This window comes from Panthera leo, chromosome B1 (assembly GCF_018350215.1).
Source record: "Panthera leo isolate Ple1 chromosome B1, P.leo_Ple1_pat1.1, whole genome shotgun sequence".
Classification (NCBI taxonomy): Eukaryota; Metazoa; Chordata; class Mammalia; order Carnivora; family Felidae; genus Panthera; species Panthera leo.
In genome coordinates, this window is record NC_056682.1 from 142,521,922 (window position 1) to 142,541,501 (window position 19,580).

The window sequence follows — 19,580 nt, forward strand, 5'->3', positions numbered from 1 at the left end:
GCTGTCAACAGAGTAGACTGGGGCTTGATCTCACGAACTGTGAGATCATGACCTGTGCAGATATCAGGAATCAGATGCTTAACCAACTGAGCCAGCGAGGTGGCCCCAAGAAGTTTCTGAAAAAGAAAATATCTGCCCCTTCTCCCAATAACCAAGAAAATTTAAAAATGATGGTTCTTATGTTTAATGCATACCTTTTCTAAATTCACTTCATTTTACTTGGATGAGAGAAATAAGTCTGGTACATTCTGCCAAGTTTAGGGAAAGGATGGTCCACTTGGCTACATATGTGTAATTTCTTCCTGTCCATCTCAGACTGATATCTCGTAAGTATACGCCCAGAAGACAACGGCCACAAAACAGTGCAGTCCAAAGCACTTTACTGCTGTATAGCCTGGCTGTTCATCAGGAGTGACAGTGAAGGAAAGGCCATTATCTGTTCCAGGGACATTTCTGCTTTAAACCAACCAATTTATATTTATATTTTCCTCTTTTTTCCCCCACATTCATTTCTAACTTTCCTTCTCTTACTTTAAAAAGGATATGGCTAAGACAGAAGAAAAGTAGCAAGGCCAGAGGCCTCGGCTAATGTACAACATTTACAGGATACATAAAACATACTGAGGAGGTGGGGCACCTGGGTGGCTCAGTTGGTTAAGTATCTGACTCTTGATTTCAGCTCAGGTCATGATCTCACAGTGGTTGTGAAATTAAGCCCCACACTGACCCTGGGGTCAGGCTCCATGCTGGGCATGGACCTTGCTTAAGATTCTCTCTCGCCCACTCAGTCTGCCCCTCCCCCTCTGGCACCCACTCTGAAACAACAACAACAACAACAACAAACATATTGAGGAAGCAGATAAATCAGGTCTCTTGGGGTTTTTTTTTCCAGTTATCTACCAGGAATAAACTAAGGTCAATTTTAAATTCCAATTTAAAAACAGAAGTTTAGGGGTGCCTGGGTGGCTCAGTCGGTTAAGCGTCCGACTTCGGCTCAGGTCATGATCTCACGGTCCGTGAGTTAGAGGCCCCACGTCGGGCTCTGTGCTGACAGCTCAGAGCCTGAAGCCTGCTTCAGATTCTGTGTCTCCCTCTCTGACCCTCCCCCATTCATGCTCTGTCTCAAAAATAAATAAACATTAAAAAAAAATTAAAAAAAATAAAAACGAAGTTTAATTTGATAATTCAGGCAGAAAATTTATTTCAACTATAAAATAGAATTTTAAATTCTTTTGCTCTAAAAATAAAAAATTTAAACATTATGTTTATTAAGGTAGTTAAGAATAATTTCAGATTTTACTTATGTTAGGTAGTATATCTTTAAAAAGACCTCAACGGTGGTAACTGTTGCATTGTAGTCAGAGACCCTGGAAATAAAAATGCTTTCCAATGATCTTACAATGTGTGTACATATCAGTTCCTTCTTACAATTTCCTATAGTCTAGTTAGGATCTAAGTCCTCCCCACCCCACCGCCCAAAAAAGTTAAAATAAATATTTTAATAACAATATTGAATGACTGCTTGATGGTGTGACACAAATAAAAACAATTTGAGTAACATCACAAAGCTTACAAAACATTTACCAAACACAAGTCTCAACCTCTGTAACTGTGTGACATATACAGAGCGGGTATTATTGCCCTGCTTTACTGATGAAAAAAGCGAACAAAATTATCATTCCCCTCTTTCCCTGAAAAGTGCCACTCTGACAGTCACTTGCCAACAGCTAAGGGTCAGACTCCTTGCTCAGCAGCAAGAGATGAGTCACTTACCAACACAGAGGATGTTGAAACAGAATCCTTGAGAAGTAGACTTGTTGACCAGCTGGTCAGGGAGACTGTCAAATCCAACATGGCCAGAAAGGGACAAGTTTCGAAGCTCTTCATTCTAGAATTTCAGAGGGGAAACATTTGAGAATTCTTGAACTATGCCACCTGGGTCTCCCACGTTGTGGACATTACCATTTCCTTCCTCTCTTCTTGACAGGTATGGAAGAAGGAGATTCCCTCTGTACCCACATCCTTCTTGGCTCCTGCACAGCTGATGGGACCAAAAATTCCAAAGCCATGCTCTTACCACAAAATCACACTGACTCCCAAAGCAGATTCTATCCCAAGGCATCTCGCTTCCTGCTAAAAGTGTACTGGCCCAGGGAAATAGGAGCTTCCGGAGGTGGCTACTTCAGATATGCATTAAGTGATATAAAAAACAATCATGTTGATGGCTTCAAGAATTCAAAAAAAACTTCCAATTTACTTTCAACCCAGAATGAAAAATAAGTAACACTCTTCTAGATATAGGAAGGAGTTTTGAGACCCTCAGAGTGGAGGATACATACTTGTTACAAATATAAAAATTCTGTAACCACTATACATGCAACATATTTAAAACTATTTGGCACTTGAACTGATCCCATCTCCACCATCTGTTGTACAGGTGTTCAGGGCATCTTTGCTTCACCCTGCACAGCACCCAGCACAGGCTCTGCGTTCACTGGGACTTCTCAGAGTCTACTGAAGGAGACTGGGATAAGGTAGTCATCATACACTTAAAAAGTTGGGTGGTTTATATTCTTTATAATGTGCTGACTGCCTCCATGACTTTGAATCAATCTCATATGTGTTGGAGGTAATCTGTGAAAACTTTCTTTCCAGGAAAACAGAGGTCAGCTACGGTCCTTCAATTACAACATCATGGTTATGGTTTGGGATTCCAGAAACTAGATACTGAAAGCCTCCTTGAAAACAAGACTCCTGGTATTCTGGCTCTCTTACCAGGTCTTTATATTCAAAATACTAGGGGCACCTGGCTGGCTCAGTAGGTAAAACATACTACTCTTGATCTTGGCGTCATGAGTTCGAGCCCCCCACGCTGGGTGCAGAGATCACTTAAATAAATAAATAGGTAAATTCAAAATACTGAACTTTGAGTGAGAAAATGACCCTCAAAATTCTATTTTTGTAATAAAAAAGAAAAAGCTTTGCACAGGATCATTTAATCAGTATTTCTTTTCAAAAATATTGGTTTTCATTATTCTTCTATTTGTTACACAATGGTGAGAGTGATTTCTTTTAATAATCAAGGACTGAGACTCCATTTTCACATCTCTCTGGTCACTATACAGGCAGGGAAATGTGACTCTCTAAATATAGTGATTTTAATGGAATGTTTTATGAACATTATAATGCCTAAGGTCCTTGCCATTCTAAAATTCTCATTCTGTGAAATAAAACTAAAAACCAGCACGCTGCCTGAATACCATGATGGCAGCTGCAGGTTTGAGGTCAATGGGACAAAGAACAGATGCCTGGTCTATGAATAGTTTCCTTGAAACCTGCCAACAGTGAATATGAGACTCGAGAGTAGGCACTTCTCCTTGAACAGGATGGCATGGTCGACAGCTCCCGAGCAGCTTTGGTAGCAGGGCCCCATGCGCAGCAGGCCTGGGAGCTGGCCAGGCCTCCCAATACCACTGTGTGGCCCCAATTCTACCACCTGCCCCTGCCTCTTCAATACCTCAAAGGTTCAGACATCAGGTATTTTTAGGGTGTTTACCACATCCTCCAAGACTTGGGGGAGGAGGATTTGAAAGGAGTCTGGGTTATATTTAGATCTCTTTCCACCACAGCTGCACAATGGCTGTCGTGCATCAGGCCCGGGAGACACCATCACACGAGCCTTCATTTTAGTTGCATCACTGACCTGAACAGTCAGTGAAGGGCCTGAAAAGAGGCAAAGCAAGGAAGAACCATCATCCTACCCTCCCCCTCCTCCCACCACAACAATTCTTTTCATTTCCGGAGGAGGGTGGGGGTGAGGAAAGAGTGGTTTATTACTGTGGATTCCACATTGTTGGGTTTTTAGATTCAGATAGATATCCACCCATGAGCCAATCCTGGGAAAGAATCAGAGTTAGTAATTATAGCTCTCATCCCAGAACCCAATGCACAGCATCTCATATTCTCACCATTTCCAAAACACGAGAAACCACCCACACACCCACTGAGTATTTTTATACCCGCTGAAAACCACATACAAAATGAAGGGTTATAAAACAGTTTGGTCTTGAAATTTTTTAAATTTAAATTTATTTCTTCAGAGTCTTATAACTTTGTAATATGAAATATGTAAATATTATATTGCCATTTTAAAATTCCATAATTTGAGCCTAATTCTCTGCCCAGGATTAAAAAAATTCTGAGGGCTATTGCCCATCAGTATGTGATTGGGAAAAGGCAAGGAGGAAGTTCCTCCTATGGTTCATGAGACGGTTTAAAAACTGGAAAGCGCTATAAGCAAAGCAAAGAAAGGCTCTAAGTCCCACACAGCAGCTGAATTGAATTCCTGCACTCCAACATTTTATGTTTCCATGTTTACTGCTTCTTGCCTTAGCTGCCTCTCCCCAAAAAGTATGGGATCTCTTTTGAGTTACGGATGCAGTCTGAGGGAATTTCATATACAGTAAAACCTTGATTTGTAAGCACAATTCGTTCTGGAAACATGCTTGTAATCCAAAGCACTCGTATATCAAAGTAAATTTCAAGAACCACTGGCTCAGTTGTGATCACGTGACATTTGGCACCACGTACAACTTGTATTACAAGACATCACTTGTTTATCAAGTTAAAATTTATTAGAAATGTTTGCTCGTCTTGTGGAACATTCGCAGAAAAAGTTACTTGCAATCCAAGGTTTTACTGTATTTTCATGTCCTTACCATTACCACACATCTAGAAATGACTCTCAGCATTTTTTAATACTGAACTTTTTGCCTGAGTTCCAGTTCTGACTTTCTGGAATGGTTCCCTTGGGTTGTCCCACCTGTACTTCAAACTGATGTTCCTGAAACTGAAATTGTATTTCTCTATCCCAAACCCATTCCTACTCCAGAGTTCTCTATTTCTGTTAATGGCACTTACCTATGCTTGAGACCCTCCTACACCTTGCATAAATTCCAGAGAGTTACCAAGACCACATCCTCCTCTTTATTCTTACCTACTCAACCACCTTCCAATTTGTTTCCTTGCCCCCACCCCACTCCCCCTAATCTTTGTAGCTGCAAAAGGATCTCAGAACACAAAGACCCACAATCCAAACCCCTTGGCCTGCCATCTCAGGGCCTCCATGGGTTAACCCCAAATCCCTTACCTCCTCTCCCACTTCTCCCCATGGAGCACCTTCCACTGCCGCTAACCTGAATTACTTACTGTTCCTCAGACAACCCCCATGTCTCTCCCCAACAGTTTATTCACACCATTTCCTCTACTTGGAAGGACATTTATAGCCAATGTTTACATATCCAAACCTTCCAGATACTGCTGAAATTTGATCTTCAGCATTATCTTTATTATTAAATCTCAGACTTTCAATAAATACTCCCCTTAGCAAAGAAAGGAAAATAATGATTGGATAAAGATGGGTCAGGGTATTTGGTATTCCATGTTCATCATAACAGCTAATACTTATTGACCATTTCCAATGTTCCAGAAAAGCCTTAATAACGAGTGAACTGGTTAATTTATCTTAACAATTCTATGAAGTAGTTACTATTACCCAACCTCAACTTCAGATGAGAAAACAGGCACAGAAATTTAGTAACTTGCTCAAGGTCACAAAGATAAGCTGAGGAGCTGAAATCTGAGCCCAGAAGTTAGGTTCTAGAATCCAGAGACCTTGCGTTTAGTCACTGGTATCACAGGATGATCGACTAAGTTCTCAGGTAGCCCCAGACAATACAATGGTTTCAGCCACTAACAAAATCTGTTATGTTAAAGTAGAAAAAAATTCTCTAAAATCATAATTCTTCGCCAACCATTAGAGATGGAAGTTGAGAATGAGAATTGGCAAAGTAGCTCCAAATATATTTTCACTGGTCTTGGCGATGCCAAGGCCAGACTGATTTATGCAGCCATGACACATGAAACCAATAATAAGGCTTAGTTCTGACCATTCTTTAAATGAAAGTGCCAACACAGAGCCACTAGGTAACTAACTATAAGACCTTAATTGAGTTAGTCCTCCATTTGCTAATCTATCCATGAAGGGTCTGTGCTTACATGATTTCTTTGCCCGCTCCATCTTGAAATGAGTTGTGACTAAATTCTATGGTATAAAGTAATTTAATGGCCTCATTTTTCTCTTTTTAGGTCACCTCCACATGAACACAATTATGTATTTGTTCACTCAGAATCACTCACTGCTCAGGGGCACCTGGGTGGCTCAGTCAGCTAAGCATCTGACTTCCACTTCGGTCATGATCTCACAGCTTGTGAGTTTGAGCCCCGCCTCAGGTTCTGTGCTAACAGCTCAGGGCCTGGAGCCTGCTTCTGATTTCTGTGTCTCCCTCTCTCTCAAAATAAATAAACATTAAAAAAATATACTCACTGCTCAAAGCACTAAGGGAGCAGATGTTATTTTTGTTATTCATTGATAAACTCTTCCTGCCTTTAACAGGTTTACCATGTAGCAGGATATAATTTAATGTAATACTACTAAGGATAAAAATGATAAAGTGACTTTATGGTTGAGACAGGTTGATATAGGGGGAGAAGTAGCTTTTGGCTAGGGAAATTCAAGGAACATCTTTTGGAGGCCAGAGCTCCCCAACTCTACCAGGGGAAAGAAGTCCAAATTGCAGAAGCCTTCTAGATAAATATTTATCGACCATTTCCAGTGTTCCAGAAAAGCCTGTCTTTGCCCAAAGGGTCAGTTTACTATGAATATAGACTCTGAAGTTTATAATCGACAAGTTTTTCAAAGATGCCTAACTGATTTCATTATTGAAATAATTATAAAATAAGTTATCTAAGAATATATGCCAACACCTACATTCTGAGTGCTACTTTAAAAAAAATTTTTTTATGATTATTTATTTTTGAGACAGAGAGACACAGAGCATGAACGGGGGACGGTCAGAGAGAGAGGGAGACACAGAATCCGAAGCAGGCTACAGGCTCCAAGCTGTCAGCACAGAGCCCGACGTGGGGCTCGAACTCACGGACTGTGAGATCATGACCTGAGCCGAAGTCAGAATGCTTAACCGACTGAGCCACCCAGGTGCCCCATGAGTGCTACTTTAAAATAAGTTCCACAACTCCAAATCTTGCTTAACCAGGAGCAGGATGGCAAAGGGCCTGGAGTCAGACAGACGTGGATTTGAATGCCAGCTTTGCTTCCTACTTTTCTTAGTCTGATGGAGCACTTGGCAGGGTGGCTGGGAGTGAAGGAGTCAGCAAGTATGAGAGTGCCTAACACTTAACAGGTCCTCAGGAAACCTGGGTTTCCTTTCCCTAAATTGGGTGGGAGGAAGAGACGGCTGTGAGTTTAAAATCAGAAATGAATGAGCTCAGCTAGTGCTGCTGGGCACCCCAGGAGAAGCTGCTGATCAGCAAAACCCTCAGACTCACCAAGAAAGAAAGATCACAAAGGGAAGAACAGAAAGAACAAAAAGGAAGTGAAGGAGAGAAAGAAGATGCTAACAGGAAGAAAATTCACCCTAAATAGGAAAGTCATTTACAAAGCTGGGGGGAAGCCACAGAATCACATTCCTGTCTGGAGGCATCAACATCTTCCACAGCTGGAAACCATTCTGGATTCCCCGCTTCACTCTTCACTGTATTTTAATTCAGCCCAGAGCCTCCAGAGGTGAACAAACTGGATGTGCCCAGATGGGTTCTATTCACCATATTCAAAGTGAAAGGCTAGCCCCTTTCTTTACATTTAAAACTGAAGGCTTCCGTGGGTGTGGTTAGGTGATCTATGGCTGCCGATCCTTATCAGACAGAAACAAGAAAGAGAGCTTGTTAACCAAGGTGATGTAGGTTTTAATGTACCACACAAACAATTAGACTTAAGTTTTCCTTTTAAAAGTAGATATTACCATTTAAGTTTAGAAAGATTTCACCCCTTTAAAAAAAAAAAAAAAAAAAAAAATATATATATATATATATATATATATATATATATATATATTTAAGCAATAACTTTTATGCATTCATTTAGAGAACTGGAGATTTTGTTGACAAGAAGTGGCAATTACATTCTTCTCAAAGCTTCATTTTATAGATAATAAGTTATATTGATCCAAGTCAAATCCTGGGCTTATGTTTCCTCATCTGTAAATGAGGTTTAACCAAAAAGCCTCTAAGCAAAGTCTTTCGTTCTAATGCTAATTCTATGGGTTTTTTTTTTTTTTTATACTTATTATTTTTGAGAGAGACAGAGTGTAAGAGAGGGAGGGGCAGAGAGAGAGAGAGAGGGAGACACAAAATCTGAAGCAGGCTCCAGTCTCTGAGGTGTCAGCACAGAGCCCAACACGGGGCTTGAACTCACGAACCAAGAGATCATTACCTGATCATTACCAAAGTCCGACACTTAACCACTGAGCCACCCAGGTGTCCCCTATGGTTTCTTGAGTATGAAAATCACAGACACATAAATCCAGTTGTCATGTTGCTTGAAGAAAGCCAACACAAGGTGGAAAATTCCTGATAGTGTATTTTCTCTTCCCAAATCAAGATGGCTCAATTTTTAAATGACCCTTGAAAGCGAGTTTCTATCACTTATCCTGGGAAACTCCAAACCTAATTGAAATCTGTGTGTATACCTCTGTTTTCCGGCTTAAACAAACAAAAATGTAAAGTTAACTATAATTATGAGTTAGTTTTTAAAAAATGTTATAAACCCACCCTTTACAGCTGCCCTGCTTAGAAACATTTTTTTATTCCTTCAGCTGTATCTGCTGACATCCACAAGATTTTTGAAAAGTGGATTTATAGCCTCAAAACAAAAAATAACTCTTCTGTGTAAGTTAATCATCTGTGCTCAAGAAAAAAAGTAAATGTTTATTCATGCTTTTATTCATTCAACAAATATTTATTGTGTGCCACTATGTGCTAGACACTGCAAAATGCTAAGGAGGTGACAGTGAGAAAATAAAGCATCCTTAACTCATGAACCATATAGTCTAGTGGGGCACATCGATGTTAATCAAGTAGTCACTAACATATAATCATAAACTATCCAAAGTACAAGATGTGGTGCAACCTTATAACTCATGTGATTAGCTAGTCATTCTTCCAGGGAATCCACCTGCCTGGAGTATGTAAAAACGGTGTTAGCCTGCACCACTGTCAGATATTAATTTAGTATATAGCCCCTATGTATAGTTGAATTCAGATGAAAGCAGAGTCTATTTGACCAGCATTGCCTGATGGGTGGAGGTAGAAATGACTAAGACTCAAGTCTTAAAGCAAATGTCCAATTTTAAGTACTGCTGAGATGGAACCAGGAGACATACTCCCTCTGCTCTGTCTTATCCCCATAATGATGATGCCCACTAGGAGAAAAGAGAAGGTGCGTATCCTTCTTCATCTTAGGTAGTGCCTTGTCATGAGGTCCTGTTTCAGTGGTACGGGTGCCACCCAGATGAAGCTGGGCAGAGAAGAACATGCTGTGCCTTACATGAAATCCTTGACTGAACACCAGCCAGTGTTTGGAGAGATCCTGGTCTCACCAACTTCCCAAGAAGTAAGTTATACCCAAGTGCCTGATGGATCATTTTCATAAATACACATTCTTATCAACACCACGTTTTAGAGAGTATTGAACTGGTTTCATATTCTTTTAAAGAAAGCAAAGTTGGTGGGAAGATGGGAGACGCCTTTAGTTCCCAGGCAAAGGGGAAAACCCTGGAATGTGAAGTATCTCAAACCACAACTATGAAGTCTGCAGGGGGATGCCATTAAAGCCAGGCATTGCTGGGGTAATTTCCATAATATAAAACGTCTGAAGCATCTTGTTACCAATGAGGATCCCATTCTTTAAGGATGACTTGGAAAACACTGGCTATGCTGCTTGTCATCTATACCATGAAATCCCAATGTTGGAGCCAAGAAAACCCCCAAGGAAATTGTCTCACACAAGCAGCAGTATAGAGACAGTCAGGAAGAAGGAACAGTCACGAGGAAAACCCTAAGAGGAAAAAAACTTGAGTGAGAAGAAGCATCCCCAGGGACCAGCTCCCAAGTCACAAAGCCAGGGAAGGAGCATCCCCAGGGGCCAATTCCCAAGTCACAAAGCCAGAGAAGGAGCATCCCCAGGGGCCAGCTCCCAAGTCACAAAGCCAAGGAAGGAGCATCCCCAGGGGGCAGCTCCCAAGTCACAAAACCCAGAGAAGGAACATCCCTAGGGGCAAGCTCCCAAGTCAGAAATCCAGGTAGAGATCAGCTCTGCCCAACAAACCCAAGGAGCCACCCTTAAAAACACCACCAAATAACCAGAAAAGATTTTGATAAATATTGAGTGTCCCAATTTCAAGTGTCCTTTCTAAGTTAAGTCTCTCCAAAAGACTGCCAGAGGAGGAACAAATTTTGCTTTGCCAGATCCTTGCAAAAATAATTTGGTGTAGGGGTTTTCTTTGGGAATGATATGACTACACGGAAATTTTACTTTCTAATTGTTATGTTTCTGTAATATTTGACTTATTATGAACAAACACCTCACACCTTTTAAATGGAAAAGAAATAAAAGATTTTAAACATCAGGAAATGCTAAAAGCAATAATAACAAATAACAAATTATAAAAATCGTTTTAAAGGAAGTAATAATAAAGGGGTAACAGGATAAAATGTGCAAGTATTTGGTTTTTTCTAATAACAGAACCAAGTCCCATTGAAAGTGATAAAAGTGAGCAGAAAAGTAGAACAGCACAGTGGAAATTGCTTGACATGTAAAGTCAGAGGGCTCAAGGGCAACTTTGGCATTATTTAGCTGTGTGACCTATGGTAAGTCATTTAACTCTCAGCTTCAATTCTGTCAACTTTAAGATAAAGGACTTCACAGGGCTATTGCAGGAATTAGCATAATTCTCTATCCTCACCTCAGTTTACACACTTTTCTCAGATGACCTCTTCCTAGCCTGCCACTTGAATGACCTTCCAAAGGCTAATGACTGCCTTGGCATAACCCGTAGCCACTTCTCCCTCTTGGGCATCCCTGGTGCCGGCATCACTAAGTCAACATCTCCCAAGTGGAGCTCATCCTATCTTCCATTCTCAATTTAAATCTGTCCTTCCTCACCTTTACTTATGTCAAGTGGCAACATCTACCTCAAGGTATCAGTGAGTCCCTAGAATAACATTGATTAGCATGCATATTGCTATAACCCTGATAAAAATCTGCATAAATTTATAGGCTTCCACCCTGTTGCAGGAAAAAAAAAAAAAAGTCCACTGCATAATCATCTTAAACCCCCTGCTAGCCTCTGAACAGTGAAAACAGTGAAGACTTCTCTTTTTTAAATTATTTTAAATGTTTATTTATTTTTGACACACACACACACACACACACACACACACACACACACACACACAGAGTGTGAGTGGAGGAGGGGCAGACAGACAGGGAGACACAGAATCCAAAGCAGGCCCCAAGCTCCAAGCTGTCAGCACAGAGCCCCACGTGGGGCTCGAACCCACGAACTGAGAGATCATGACCTGAGCCAGAGTTAGATGCTTAACCAACTGAGCCACCTAGGCCCCCCAACCGTGAAGACTTCTTGAGGACATTCGTACCAAGCTGGCTTTTCTCCTTTGTGTCCAAATGTAACAACCACCCACCACACCATTTTTGGCCAAACCTTTCCCACCCAACCCTTTAAGTGACTGAATCCAGTCTATCAGCTGATTTCATGACTTGGATACTCCCCTTTTCCTCACACTACCCCCATTAGACTTCACCAAAATTTGTATCTGTGTAATGTTTCACACAGTCATATTCTCCACCTCCTCATTCTCTGATAAGGAGGCAAGTACAGCTCCCGATTGGTTTTCCCTATAAACTGGGCCAGGTGGACAGACAGCACTGCAGTGAACACCCAGCACCTGGGGCCTGGTCTGCCCTTCTCTCCATTACACTTGGCCTGGCTCTGAAGGGAAGAATTCACAGCGGTTGCTGAGTGAAGCCTGATCCCAAAGCCCTGGACACACAGTGCTGGCGTGGTTCTTGTTCACTGGTGCCCCCCAGCTCCTTTCTGTCTTCTCTACATCCTACCTCACATCACACAGCAATGTCCCACACTTCCTCCAAGACCTGGCTGGCTTGTTTGTGATTAGAGTCCCACCTCTGACCCATCAGAAATTCGATTTCTCACATAATTAGGAAAGATACTGTTTAAAAGCAGTCCTCAGAAATGGGTATGAGAAGCGCACAGAGCCCCAGCTGCCGCTTACAACCCTGGATTGTGAGGGAGTGGGGGAGGGGGAGGAGGGAGATGGTGTTGAATTATTAGTAAAGCAGACTTTCAGCAAATAGCCACCGAGTGTGACAATCCAAAAATTGCAAAAGTGGGAGCACTTTTTTCTTACAGACAGAATGTGTTTTTAAAAGTCCGTATAAGCTCAGAGAGGTTAAGTCTAACTGCATGCCAAGAATTAACAACAACAAAAAAGACATTTTCTTAAGTTTCCAAAGACCAGTCTTTCTTTTTGAGTCAAAGTGACTAATGCCTGTAACAGCCTAACGTTACAAAGTGCTGATCAGCAGAAAGTCTCATGTTTGGGAATGACAAGGCCCACATGTGCATTCCAGAGACTCTTACAAATTTTGCAGTACTTAGAGGAAGGGAAGACGAGGTGGGAGGGAAGCAATGTGACAAACAGTCAAGAAGTATTTATAAAAGCACGATCCAATTAGAAACAGATGCTATAGCTGTTCTCTCGCACCACTCCACATCACAGAGATGATGAGAAGCCCTTCCCATGGCTAGCCACCTAGGAAAGTTAATGAAAAAACCATGGAGGAGGGCCATAATCATTTAAAAACCCTCTGGCTCTGCAGTGGGATCCCAAGTAACTGGATTCCATTTCAAACATATCACCTATCTTGCAGAGGAGAAAACACCCAAATGTCTCACAGTTGCTCATGTGGGTCATTTTTGTCCCTTCTGCCTGCCTTTATGGTGTACTATAGCTTCCATGCAAGCTTTTTCAAAACAGTGATGAATAGGAGGTCAAAGATAATTAATGGCCCTTATCAGTTGGGAGTTTTTTCCTCAACTTCTCATGTACAGTTCCACTCCTCATATTCACACATCAGTTCCTCAGTGCTTCCTTTCTGAGAAATATTGTGGCTCAGTTCATGTATTTCTATTCACTGAATGCATTAATCAGCAAATAATGAAATATGGATGGGACACTTCCTTCCCTATGCCACCATTTCTATCACCGGATATAAATTAGCAACTTCCTTTTTGACAGATATCATTTTGTCCTGTCCCTTTCTGATAATGGAAGGGGATTTCAGTTATGGCAATGACCATGTAATGGTAGTCTCTGAAAAAGGAGAAGAAAAAAATCCAAACCAGCTCTAAAGCAGTCAGAAACAAAAGCACCATGGATGTTTCAGCCCCAACCTTGCTAATGAAAAGTAGCCATATTCAGTTCCTAAATCAGGCTGGTCTAGAACATCTCGGAGTGCAGCAATACATTTCTAGCACCTGAGAATTGAGGGGCTATACCGAAAATGACCAATGCCATGGTTAATACATTCTCAGGAAATAGACATACAAGTTAACATTTGATATCACTCAGCAAATATTATTAAACAATCCTGGCCAAAATTCTCAAGTCTTCCTAAGTGTTCTACTGCATCTTAATCTCAATCCTGGATAAAACACTATCAGGGTGGAATGGAGGTCGTTTATATACATTTGGGGCATGTATTAATTTCCTATTGCCATGTAACAAATTACCACAAACCTGGGGCTTAAGACAATGCCTACTTATTAGCTCTTGGTTGTAAAGGTCAGAAGTCTGGGTGTGGCATGGCTGCGTTCTCCGCTCAGGATATTACAAGGCTAAAATCAAGGTGATGGTGTCCAAGCTGAGTTCTGATCTGGAAGCTCTGGGGGAAAATTCCACTTCCAAGCTCATTTTAATTATTGTCAGGATTCAATTCCTTGCAGCTGTAGGACTGACGTCCTCCTGTCCATGATGGCTATCAGCCAGGGACTGACACAAAAGGTCGCCTACAGTTACTAGCCATGTGGCCACCACCTCTTCACAGCCAACAGGGAATCCCTCATGTCCCTCTTCACATTTCAAATCTCCTTCAAGAAGAGTCTAGTTCCTTTTAAGGGACTGATTAGGTCCTGTCTACCCAGGATAATCTTCCTATCTGAAAGTCAGCTGTGCCATAACATAACTCAATCATGGGAGTGACTGTCCCATCATATTCCCAAATTCTGGGGGTTATACAGGTGTGTTCACCAGGGCACTGGGATTTGGGGGCCATCTTATGATTCTGTGTTATAATATGCCTATATTCTCCCATGTAACTTTAGGATAGGATAATATTAGCACTTACCTAACTCAAAACAAAACACAGCTAAGTCTCCAGGAAAAAAAAGACAAATTAGTAAAAGCATAGTGAAAGAGATCTCCCTCAAGGCAAGTTACCACTAACTAGAGAGTCACTTTGCCTTTCCTTCCAATAACGGAAGTAAACTTTGCAAATATTTAAGTGCCTCCACATAATAAGAATTCTAGGAAATGCAAAAGCTTTTAAGGAACTTAAGCCTTATTAGGGGAGAAAGTCACTGAGACAAAACAGAAGACAAATGGAAAATGTCTGGTGATGAAATACAGCACAAAGCTTATCAAGATTGGACAATGGAGATGGACATCGGCCCTAGCAAGAAGGTAAGGTTTCCTTAGAGGAAGACAGATCTGACCTAGGTCATGGTAAGGTTAAATTAGATTCAGAGTGTTGTGGAGAAGGAATGGAGATGGGAGGAGAGAAAGAAGTAGTCTGTCAAGGGAAGCAGCAGGAAAACAAAGAGATCCACAGGGCAAGGAAATCAACGAACTGGAAAAAGTGAAGAATAATTAAGAATAGAGGATATAAGACTTTAAAACTGGTTCACATTTCAGTTTACTGGAAATATTCCTTAAAGTGAAGTATTATAAAGAAATATATAAGCAATACATAACTAAATACATGCCCAGGCTCTGTTGCTGTGTGTTCCAGTGCTGAGTGAGGGATGGGAACTAGGAACAATCATTGACCAGTCATCATGAAAGATTTTTCTGTTCCAACCAGTGCACTTAGGAACATCTCACCAGAGCAACAGACCAAGGGATCTTGAGTGTAGAACTGCCTTCTAGCCAAGGTTTTAACCCAGATTAGAAGCCTGGGCAACCATCCAAATGGTAAGCTATTTCATGCAAACTTCCTTTAGAGCATTTAAAAAAAAAAAAAAAAAGTGTGTCTTGCAGAGAACCTAATACATTGACTCCAGTAGTTATGACTATAATTTCTGCCATTCTAATCAAGCTAAAGCTTTCTTCTTTCTTACTCTGTTCTCCTCAAAAAAATAGAACCAATTAACCCCTAAAAGAGAAATACTTCCACCAGCAGAACAGACAACTTTCTGCCTTAAAGAAGTTAACTGCATATTATAGAAGCATCCATCCAGCCATAAAAGAAAGGTGGTTTAGGGGTTTTCTCACACATATTGGTGTGCTTAGGAAAGCAGACCCAAGGGACTACATTATAATTTTCCTCTATTCTCAAATGTTTGCTACTGATGGACGGTTTTGGATGCTGGCTTCCTTGTCTTGATCAGCTAATGCAAAACAAACCTTCTTTTCACATGCTGCCACAGAAGAATGTTCCCACAGTCCCCTTCACCCCCTCCATTGTCTCTTAAAGAAGCATTTTCATTATCATTATTATCATGGTATTTCTGAATAACCAAGTAGGACGAAAGGAGGATGGACGGAAACCTCTACTACATACAACATTGTTATAAAATCCCATTAGCTCTCAAAAATAGATGATAAAATATGTGCAGCAAATAGCAGAGGTTACAATTTCATGCACGTTGTTCCCACAGAGCACAAAGGGGCTGGGTCAGCAGCCCAGACTTCTCACTGAGATGGGGTCTGGTTCCACCCCAATGCTCCTCGATTAACAGATTAAGAATTAGGGGATATGTGAATGGGAATATGTTTCTGACAGTCTCTGATAGCACGATTAGAGGGAGGCATTAAACTGAAATCAAAACTTGAAAAATTATACCTTGGCAAGAGATCCTTACTGTAATTCATATATTCGGTATGAAGGAAAAACTGAGAAAGTTAAATGAGAGCCAGTGTGAAAGAAAGTCTTAGGCACTGATCCAAGTAGCTGCCTTTAAACTCTTCCAAAGCCTAATGGTTCATTAGAATAATTATTATTCACATAGCGAAAATGAAAGGCAGGCAGGGGGGAAAAAGTGGTAATTACACTGGCAAAAACAAGAAAAGCAACTTTGGCCATTTAGATTTGAGAAAAATCCAAGCCTCAAATCCCTCCCACATAAAGAGGGTCAGACCATATATCTTACTATAATCATGGCTACACAGAGTTAAACCCCTTTTGCCACAATTGCACCAACTGTGCATAGTGAGGTTGGTTATTACCAGGAGTGGGTTTTGTGCACTGTGGTAGCTGCAACCACCAATGTAGGGAAACTTGGCATCTATCCCCCCAGGACTCCTGCTCAAGCCAACTTCCTACACACTCTTTAGCCCAGATATTAATAATTCAGAAGACAGTGTGACAGCCACAAGTCATCTGGCTGGCTACTCACACGCACAAAACACTCAGGGAATAATCACTAATTATTAGTGAAGCTTCAGTCCTCACAGAAGAGTAAAGCACTAATAAATGTACTTTGTACTCTGGGATCAGGGTGGAAAAGTAGACTGATATCTTTTAAAGGTATCAATTCAAAGTTGCCTGGAGTACGTGAACAATGAAGGTTTAAGTATTCAGAGTAGTGAAAAGAGGGAACAGGCTCTACCACTACTTTAGCCAGAGAACTAAAAAGCGGGGTGGGGGGGTGATATTTCTCTTGATCAATCAACCAAAAAGCAATAACTGAAGATTTATGTAAAGACTACAATGCTAAGTGTGGTTTAGCAAAAACAAACAAGATAACAAGATACCCCAAGATGACCGTGTGTGGTCTCTTCGAGTATTTTCCTCCTTTTGCCACAACCGTCATGTAAATAATGGTTTACTGGATACTTTTTTTTACCACATACTGTACCTGGACCTTTATAAAAAAATCTTCCTGCTTAATCCTTATGACCTCGTGAAACAGATGTTATTAGCTCCATTTTATAGATGAGGAAACAAACCAAAGCTCAATTAAATGGCAGAACCAGCATTCAAACCAGTTTTGCCAGATTCCAAATCCATCACCACCAATACCTTAAACTGGACAACTGACTCTTTTCGAAGCAACCCATCTCTGCACCGAGAATGCCTCCATCCTTAACTCTATGTGAGAAATCCTACTCATCCTTAAAATTCCAGGCAAAATCCTATCTTCTTCATTAAGCTTCCCTGGTTCCTTAAATTACACACCACTGCTCTCTATTCACTGTACTGGGGCCACTCATCACATCCAGCATCTAATACTACATTTAGCTTTCCACTGGTCAGGCCCTGGGAAGAATGTGGATTTCTTAAGGACAGGAAACCTGCTTTACTCCTCTTCCTCTGTACGGTACCACAAGGTCACCTGTGCCAGTGCTGTATATTTAGGGTGAATGAATGCAGAGACACAGTTCTCACAGAGTTAACAGTCTTCCTCTGCCTCCCCCAACAAAAAAGGACTGCCATGCAGGCGTGGCATTCGTTATGGGCTAAAATGCCCAGGGTGTGTTTGATGGAGGAGATGAGGTTTAAGAGGGCCATTGGAAAATGGAGAAGAGAGATTAATGCTTCAGCCACATGCTTCAGTATGGTCTCTTCCCAATACTTACAGGCAAGCAATTGTGCCTAGTGTGAAGTCCAACATCATACGGGCTCTTGCTCTCAGGAAATAATCATTCTGCTACGTTAAAGTTAACACTTACAAAGCGCTTATGTGCACTCTCTCCCTCTCTCCATAAATAGATTTATATGCATATGCCAGGCACCATCCTGGGTACTTTACATTGATCTCACTTATCTCTCATCATCACTTCTGAGATAGGTACTATTATTATTCCCATTTTATAGTTGAAGCTCAGAGATTGAGCTGCTCAGGGTGGTTGGTTCCAAGCCAGGCAGACTACCTCCAAAGTGATTGCTACTACGTTAGTAAGGCCTGGCCAACCTTTTATATACCACAGAGTGATATGCATGTCTTGGCCATCAGGGCATATCCACAGCTTCACACAAGTGCATTGCTACCGAGGTCACCATCCCCGGGGTCAGAAATGAGAGTAGCCCTGCCAGACCACAGGTCCTAAGCCACTATGTGGCCCTTAGCCATGCTAAGGGGCGTGGGGAAAGCAGGAAGCAAGAGGAGTAAGAATCTGAGAAGCCATGCATTTCCACAACTGCCCAAACTGATTTATTTTGCACACAAAAAGAACAAGTCTAAACTAAAGATTATAGATTAAAGCTAACAGCCCACAGCAATCCCTCACTCATCTAAAAAGCAAAACTTAGCAAGCCTCCTTATTTCTCTCTAGCAAGGCTATAAAAACCAGTCACAGAAGAAAATCAACCAAAGCTCATACAGAAGATGCAAGGAACATGCATCAGAGATAGAGTAAGAAATGTAGTTAGCCATCCGGACTAATTAAAACCACATGACTAATGCCTCAAATTCCTCACTTCCACCTTGGCTACTCACAGACCACTGAGGAGCGAAGGCAAAGATGGTTATATTTCCCCCTAAAACTTCCAGGAAGTAAGGGCTACAGAAGAAGAAATATTTTCTGTATCCCTGCTTATTGTGTGCAAGGAACTGGCAAGCCATTTTATCAACTTAATTCTTCTTTAAAAAGATGTCCCTTTTGGGATAAGAGGACATCTCCAGATTCATTACCTCATCCAGTTTAGAAGAGGGTAAAGAGGCTTATCAGTCACATATTTAAGACTAAAGAGAAAATAAATATCTGTTGATATACTGATGGAACACCATTTTCCACTTTTCCTGAGTTTATATTAAAAAATAAACCTTTTAGGGGCTCCTGGCTGGCTCAGTCAGTAGAGCATGCAACTCTTGATCTCAGGATTGTAAGTTCGAGCAATACACAGGGTATACAGATTACTTAAAAATGAAATCTTAAAAAAATAAAAATAAAAATAAACCTTTAAAACTAGTAATATTTTCACCCTCAGGGTTACTAACATTCATAATTCTAAAGCTCACCCTGATCTAGGCATTAGTTGGCAATTTCACTTATGTTGTTTCACTTAATGTAATATTTACTCAGACTCCCATCTCTGAAGGCATTTTACTTGCAATCACATTCCTTTACATGCACTTCTCTGCAGCTTACAATTTGAAACAAATGTCCAGACTGCCAGCCACTGTGGCACCAACACAAAATACCCGTTTTGTTTTGTTTTGTTTGCTAACAATCTATGAGGTAATTACAAATAGTTTACTCAAGGCCATGGAAACCATATTCAGATTTCATCTATTTAGGCAATAATATTTCTGCCTGGGAAACAAATGGCAAAACATTCTAAAATCAAATTTTAATAAATCTAAAGTTACATATTATCGAATACCATTTTCTTCCCCTCC

General features: G+C 40.9%; 1 protein-coding gene across 8 annotated transcripts in view; it reads right to left on the bottom strand.

The window, feature by feature from the left end:
• Nucleotides 1-19,580, bottom strand: part of SEPTIN11 (septin 11) — a 92,336-nt gene that overhangs the window by 46,833 nt on the left and 25,923 nt on the right. For all 8 annotated transcript variants that reach the window (XR_006201881.1, XM_042936129.1, XM_042936136.1 and 5 more), the window contains exon 2: nt 1,774-1,888. Coding sequence is in view for 7 of the 8 variants with exons in the window: in XM_042936129.1 (XP_042792063.1) it covers nt 1,774-1,888 (115 nt within the window). In the remaining variant the exon portion in view is untranslated. The remainder of the gene's footprint in view (nt 1-1,773; nt 1,889-19,580) is intronic.